General features: G+C 45.5%; 2 protein-coding genes across 5 annotated transcripts in view; both read left to right on the top strand.

Moving 5' to 3' along the window:
- The window catches only part of gpr155b (G protein-coupled receptor 155b), an 18,583-nt gene extending 15,827 nt beyond the window's left edge, over positions 1 to 2,756 (top strand). The window contains exons 15-17 of one of the 2 annotated variants that reach the window (XM_042080805.1): positions 1 to 59; positions 276 to 410; positions 1,120 to 2,756. The exon at positions 1 to 59 is cut by the window's left edge and continues 6 nt beyond it. In XM_042080805.1, coding sequence (XP_041936739.1) covers positions 1 to 59; positions 276 to 410; positions 1,120 to 1,387 — 462 coding nt within the window. In that variant the 3' untranslated portion in view covers positions 1,388 to 2,756. Of the gene's footprint in view, positions 60 to 275; positions 411 to 1,063 lie in introns of both variants that reach the window. The other variant, XM_042080806.1, reaches the window with a different exon arrangement.
- Positions 2,757 to 2,950: 194 nt separating this feature from the next.
- The window catches only part of ola1 (Obg-like ATPase 1), an 8,174-nt gene continuing 3,624 nt past the window's right edge, over positions 2,951 to 7,500 (top strand). The window contains exons 1-5 of one of the 3 annotated variants that reach the window (XM_042080857.1): positions 2,951 to 3,060; positions 3,730 to 3,830; positions 4,470 to 4,613; positions 5,006 to 5,133; positions 7,011 to 7,186. In XM_042080857.1, the coding sequence (XP_041936791.1) occupies positions 3,730 to 3,830; positions 4,470 to 4,613; positions 5,006 to 5,133; positions 7,011 to 7,186 (549 nt within the window). In that variant the 5' untranslated portion in view covers positions 2,951 to 3,060. Of the gene's footprint in view, positions 3,061 to 3,494; positions 3,635 to 3,729; positions 3,831 to 4,469; positions 4,614 to 5,005; positions 5,134 to 7,010; positions 7,187 to 7,500 lie in introns of those variants that run through there. The other 2 variants (XM_042080858.1, XM_042080856.1) reach the window with 2 other exon arrangements.

Below are 7,500 nucleotides of genomic sequence, written 5' to 3'. Positions count from 1 at the left end.
ATCTCGTTTGGCCTGTTTGGGCTAGATGAACATCTCATCATTTTGCCATTCAAAAAGAGGTAATTCAGTCTTCAGACTTGGTTCAAATACATAAACTTAACAATGATATGACATCTACTTTTCCAGCCATATGGGTACTATATGCTTTTGTTTTATTTGCTCCATGTATGTGTAAATGTGTATGTGTACATCTGTGTGTATATGTATACATATCTTTGTTATTCGATGTGTGTGTGTGTGTGTGTGTTTGTGTGTGTGTGTGTGTGTGTGTGCAGGCTGGCCAGTCTGTGGGGTTCAGAGCCTGTGGAGGAGGCCTTGGCTGCTGGTCAAGAGGACATCCGGCTCACCTGCACTCAGTTTGTGCGCTACCACAAGGACCAGTGTGTGCAGGACATCGTACGCCAAAGAAGGTCAGCTGTGTGTGTGTGTGTGTGTGTGTCTGTTTCTGTGTCTGTGTCTGTGTGTGTGTGTGTGTGTGTGTGTGTGTCTGTTTCTGTGTGTGTGTGTGTGTGTGTTTATGTGTGTGTGTGTGTTCCACAGAAGAAACAATTGTCTAGTCCCCCTTCCAGTGACTGCTACTGCTGGTTTATTTATCCTGCTCCTCCGTGTTATGGAGAACTAGTTTCACTAGTGTTTAAGTCTTCTGTCTAGTGTGATGTGTGTTTAAGTCTTCTGTCTAGTGTGATGTGTGTTTAAGTCTTCTTTCTAGTGTGATGTGTGTTTAAGTCTTCTTTCTAGTGTGATGTGTGTTTAAGTCTTCTGTCTAGTGTGATGTGCGTTTACGTCTGGGATGGATGTGGTCTTCACTGTGGGCACCCTGAAGCACTGAATTCTGGACTGTTCACACACACACACACACACACACTCCTCTGCTCCTGTAGCCTATGCCCACTCTGTATTGCACGTCCTTTCAGCTGAGTCACCCTTGGCATGAAATCTGTTTTGAATTCCTCGTCTGTTTCTGACTCTCTGTCTTTTCATCACCCTCTCAATTCCCTTCTCTTTTTCTCTTTCCATCTCTCTCTCTCTTCCTTCGCTACTTTCCTGTCCTCACCATTTGCAGTGCGTCTGGTGAGTCTCTGTCTGGACCAGTGGGTGAATCATTCCTTTGATGCACAGGTGCAAAGGCCATTGGTATTGGTCAGGTTGTCCGGAGGCGGGCTCATTCATGGGTAGAGAGCTGGTTGATTGGCTGGTGCGCGCTGGAGTGGCGGGCGATCGGGCTTCGGCCGTGCTGTATTGCGCTCGGCTACAGCGAGGAGGAGTTCTGCGACATGTCAGCCATCAGTTTGGTTTCCATGACAACTCGCTCTGCTACGGCTTCACTATTCCGGAATCGTTCCACCGCCACGACGACACTCATAGAATGCTACCCTGTACGATGTGACCTGGAATAGACGCGTTAGCAACGAGGAGCAGATTTCAGGCAACATGTAACTGTGAACGTGACTTGAATTTCAACTGAAACTTCTATTTTTGCATGTTGTGTAGTTATATGCAGGTATTTAAACCCAACACTGCAAGACGTATTTGCCGTTTTGAACTCTTATGATGCACAAACACACTCACTGCTGCAGCTTTCCGACTCTTTTTCGTGATGTTAAAGTTGTTCATTATTGCAACAGTTCTATGCACAGCACCTTTCCTCTCAGTTTGCGTGTGTGTGTGTGTGTGTGTTTGTGTGTGTGTGTGTGTGCCTGCCGTGTGTGTGTGCGATTCTGTGCCTTTTGCCCTTCAGATGTTGTGTGGAAAATGTATGTGTGTGTTTTTCTGCTGTATATGAGATATGTTTACATTATGTATATATGAGTAAGTGTGTGAGTGTGTATATGTGTGTTTGCTTGAAAAGTGTAGCTGCACTGTTTATGTGTGTTTTATTGAGAGGAGAGTCCCATGTAACCCCCTGCCTTTTGTGACACCTACAGTATATGCATATCTCCACATTATCCTATAAGCACTGATGCAGTCAAACCTGAAGACGCAGTTTTGCCTAAACGTATGTCTGTGTAAAGAACCAATTGGGAACAGATTGTCTGTGTTCTACATCGGAATCCAAAGTCCCAAACGCAGCTTGAAGAGGAGGCAGATCGCCCCCTGCTGTTCAATGAGTATAATTTATTTCAGTATGCACTGAATTGTGAAGTTCCCTCAGACTTCGACAACTAACCTCTGAAAAGTGAATTCCTAGTGCATGTTGCCATAGATGTTTCTTCTCCTTCCTTGTGTTTGCCACAACTTTTCCCCACGACAGTAGGGGACCTAGTGTTCAAGGGGTGTGTTCAACTTATCTTGTGTGTGTGTTTGGGGAGAGTGTGTGATGATCATGTCATTAATACCACTGTATGACCCAGTGTGGATGTATCCATTGCTCGTGTTTGTTTAATATTTAAAAACAATTGAGATTTCAAAAATGTCAATTTATACTATAATGCATGTTCTTTGGATTACCTTAAAGACATCTGTAGATTTTTTTCTCTGGACAGCAAGAAAACGGGTTTGTTCATACACAACTGGCTGTTATTCAGGTGCTCTGACAATTCATTATTTACACTGGACTGTCTTAACACGTTGAGAATTCATGTGACATTTCCTGAATCTACTGTAGCCTATGTCGAGGAGATAGTTTTGGGTTATAGCATGTGAGAATCCTAAACTGCCAAAATGTTGCACTAAGATAATTTATAGGCTAGGCTACATAATCCTACAAAACTGTAAAATTCACTTTGTTTTTACACAATTAAAAACAATAAAGCTATCTTACAATGTGTCTACATGATTTTTGGTTGGAGTTTTTCCCTGTTTTATACAGTCTATGGCTTTTACATGTACGCCTACCATAAATGACAAAGTTATTCTGTACGTCATGCTACATTTTTTTTCTGATGGAAACTTCATCGACGTCAGCACGTTCCCTTTTGTTTGGCCAATGAAATTGTAGACAATATTCTTCCTTCCGGTATGTGGTCCCTTTCCTTGCCACCGCCGAAGTGTAGACTGGCGTGTGTACAAGTCTGCCAGCTTGGATTTGTACTTAACCGACAGAAATAACATCATTTGAAGGTGAACTATATACACATTGTGTAGTACACTATTACCTTTCAGTAAAGCAAACGTTCTGTGAAAGAATCTTACACATCAAGATTGTTTAGCTACAAGTTCTATTTTGGGCTAACCGGCTAACGTTACCCTGCTCGAATGAATAGGACAGCATTGTGCTAGCGATGGCTAGGTATTCCATGTGTGTGGATGCAGCTGGGGGTTGGGACCAGGGCAGCCCCGAAATGTTCTAGTGTGTTGGTCCGATGCTAGCAGTGGATCAAGTGCGCCTATGACATGTAATACATAAGCAATGAGAAAGTGGGGTAGCTTCTAGAAGCCTGCACAGTTCATCATACGCCCATGACAGATGCTAGGTCTATTTTTGGGACTATGATGGACCTTTCAGCCGTCAGGCTGGACAGCGCTGCGAAATGGCAACCGGACAGAATTACTAGCGTTAGCCACGCTGCAGAGGCTACATGCTGCTGTGTCTTCTTAGAGAAATGTGACATTTATCTTCTCTTGTCTAAGCTGTAATTGTGGTGAGACAGTAAGCTAACTTGCACTGCAACTTGAAATCATGTCGCCTAAAAAGGTGTGTCACATTGCCTGAGGAAACTCCGCTCCTATGGTGGTAGTGATCTAGAGAGTTTTATTATTATTATTAACAATCGCCTTTTTCTTTTGTAGATGCCTCCGAAGAAGGGCGGGGACGGACCAAAACAGCCCCCACTGATAGGACGCTTCGGGACCTCATTGAAAATCGGCATCGTGGGACTGCCTAATGTGGGGTGGGTGACACTGATGAGCCGTAGTGTTCAAGGAGAGCTAAAGAAACAACAGCCTGCCACATGCGTCTCTGTTGACATGTTGTGTAATTGCAGTCACTGTCATGTCCATGTGGTGCCTTGATGGTGATTTGACTGTTGCAAGGTAACCACTGTTTCATTCATGACAGAGTTGCACGGCGAACACCACGCTGCGTGTGTCCCTATTAGGTGTTGCGTAATTACTCTGCCGCTGGCTGGAGTATTCAGTTACAGCATGTGCCTTCTCTCCATGTGCATGAGAAAGGTTGGAAGTATCTCCTTTAATCCGATAGACACATTTGGGGCAGCCGTGGCCTACTGGTTAGCGCTTCAGACTAGGGTTGCCGGTTCGAAACCCGACCAGTAGGCACGGCTGAAGTGCCCTTGAGCAAGGCACCTAACCCCTCACTGCTCCCCGAGCGCTGCTGTTGATGCAGGCAGCTCACTGCGCCGGGATTAGTGTGTGCTTCACCTCACTGTGTGTACACTGTGTGCTGTGTGTGTTTCACTAATTCACGGATTGGGATAAATGCAGAGACCAAAATAGTATATCATGTAGAATATATATATACATATACTACATGATTGGCATTGACATGGGCGGTCATCTCTACCCTGCAGGAAATCCACGTTCTTTAACGTTCTGACCAAGAGCCAGGCGGCGGCGGAGAACTTCCCCTTCTGCACCATCGACCCCAACGAGAGCAGGGTTCCGATCCCTGACGATCGCTATGACTACCTGTGCAAGTACCACAAGCCCGCCAGGTGAGGAGGTACCACCGGCCTGCAGGGGGCAGCAGAGGACCGGTCCCGGTCCAAACAGGCTTCTATGCAGGCTCAGATGGACTCACTGCACACACACACACACACACACACATACGTACACACACACACACACACACACACACACACACACACACACACACACACACAGACACACAGATCTCTTTGTATCCTCTAAGTAATCTGCATAGTAGCTGAATAGATAACACTTACGTTGCATACTAGGTAGGATTTGCTTCTGCAGTTCCACAATTCCTGTCCTTGCATTCGCTGTGACACCCTGTGTGTGTGTGTGTGTGTGTGTGTGTGTGTGCGTGCGTGTGTGTGCGTGTGCGTGCCTGCGTGTGTGTGTGTGTGTGTGTGTCCCTCCTCAGTAAGGTGCCTGCGTTCCTGAACGTGGTGGACATCGCTGGCCTGGTAAAGGGCGCCCATGCTGGCCAGGGCCTTGGCAACGCCTTCCTGTCCCATATCAGTGCCTGCGACGGCATCTTCCACATGACCCGTGAGTTACACATGTCGCCGTCGGCAAAGCCCTCCGTCCCGTTCTCTTCCCCTCGTCCTCCTGGCGTGTGGTCTGCCCTCAGGCCTGCTCTCCCATCCCTCTTTTCTTTCCTCATGTTTTTTGACAGTCATGTTTATGGCAGATGTTCAAAGCCACTTACCATGACATCAATAATCATTACATTGACAAAACATTTTTTATAGTTTATAGTCAAGTCAGGTGGTGTAAATAAATCTGTAAAATCAAGTAGTTAGAAACTAGGTAAACAGATGCGTCAGTAGACACTTTTTGGAGATCCCAAAACTCTCACTAATACTATCACCTGGTCTTCTTCTCTCACTGTGCCATAGGACACATAGTTCCATATGATGGATAACTACCGTAATTCCTCATATAAACCGGCGCTACCGTAACTCCTCATGTAAACCGGCGCTACCGTAACTCCTCATGTAAACCGGCGCTACCGTAACTCCTCATGTAAACCGGCGCTACCGTAACTCCTCATGTAAACCGGCGCTACCGTAACTCCTCATGTAAACCGGCGCTACCGTAACTCCTCATGTAAACCGGCGCTACCGTAACTCCTCATATAAACCGGCGCTACCGTAACTCCTCATATAAACCGGCGCTACCGTAACTCCTCATGTAAACCGGCGCTACCGTAATTCCTCATATAAACCGGCGCTGAATTCAAAAAGCTTCTGTTTCTGTTTCTCCGTCTCCGTCTCTCCAGCTTTGTCGTGCAGAGAGCTGAATATGTGGAGTGTGTGTGAAAGAGCGGATAAGAGAGGGAGAGTGTATGTGTGTGTGTGAAAGAGCGGATAAGAGAGGGAGAGGGAGAGTGTGTGTGTGTGTGTGTGTGTGTGTGTGTGTGTGTGTGTGAAAGAGCGGATAAGAGAGGGAGAGTGTGTGTGTGTGTGTGTGTGTGTGTGTGTGTGTGTGAAAGAGCGGATAAGAGAGGGAGAGTGTGTGTGTGTGTGTGTGTGTGTGTGTGAAAGAGCGGATAAGAGAGCTGAATATGTGGTGTGTGTGTGTGTGTGTGTGAAAGAGCGGATAAGAGAGGGAGAGTGTGTGTGTGTGTGAGTGTGTGTGTGTGTGTGTGTGTGAAAGAGCGGATAAGAGAGGGAGAGTGTGTGTGTGTGTGAGTGTGTGTGTGTGTGTGTGTGTGAAAGAGCGGATAAGAGAGGGAGAGTGTGTGTGTGTGTGTGTGTGTGTGTGTGTGATGACGGGACCTGTTGTTAGTTGTTTATGAGGGAGGTTTCAGATAACACAGACACACATCTGTTTGAGACATCGGTTGTGCACGCCCGCAAAAATGAACGTTATGCGTAGGTGAGATGCAATGTTAATTCACATGAACATCATTATAGGGCCGATAGTATAGGCGCACTATATGACCACACATGACCATGCTAGACTGACTTTATGTACGGCTGAATTTGGTCTGAATTCGGTGGTCTGACCTCTAGTAACACGCGTAGCGTAGCGTCCGTATAGTAATGAAGCAAAGTTTTGTTCTCAATGCAGCCGATTGTGTACGCAAACGTTCATCTCTTGGTCAAAAAGCAAATATGTTCTGATGATTATTTGAATTGGATCGCCAGGTTAGCCAGGAGAGGTCATTGTAACTCAGTGTCCAGTTAAGTGCTGTTGGTTTAGTCACTGGAAGTAGAAAGAGTTTGGTTGTGTATAAGATAATCCAGATGCCATTATAATATATTATTTCCATTTGTTTGTGACCATAAGAATGATAAGCAAGAATGAATCTGTATAAATAGTATTATTGGATATGCTTGTGATATTATTATAGGTGGTAAATGTTCAAGTTAAGATAGATAGAAGTGCTATAACTGTTATAAATCTGTGTGTGTGTGCAGGTGCATTTGAGGATGAGGACATCATCCACGTGGAGGGCAATGTTGACCCGGTGCGGGACATCGAGATCATCCATGAGGAGCTGCGTCTGAAGGACGAGGAGATGATTGACCCCATCATCGAAAAGCTGGAGAAGGTCGCCGTCAGAGGGGGAGACAAGAAGCTCAAGCCTGAATACGTGAGGACTGCATTACCCAGCATGCACCACCACATCACACAACACACAGTAAACAGTTACATGTTTGTTTATTATGCAGTTACATGTATATTTATAACAATAGGTGAGGACCACATTACCCAGCCTACACCAGACAATGCAACACACTCATAGCTGATTAGACAGAAACTGCAGATAGACAGTAAATGCAGTTACAGCACATGTTTGTTTATTATGCAGTTACATGTATATTTATAACAATAGGTGAGGACCACATTACCAAACATGCACCACACCACACCACACAACACACTCATAGCTGATTTGACAGAAAC

The sequence above is a fragment of the Alosa sapidissima genome, chromosome 23, assembly GCF_018492685.1.
Source record: "Alosa sapidissima isolate fAloSap1 chromosome 23, fAloSap1.pri, whole genome shotgun sequence".
Lineage (NCBI taxonomy): Eukaryota > Metazoa > Chordata > Actinopteri > Clupeiformes > Clupeidae > Alosa > Alosa sapidissima.
The sequence above is the reverse complement of the archived record's forward strand: the minus strand, read 5'-3'. Positions and strand labels throughout refer to the sequence as shown.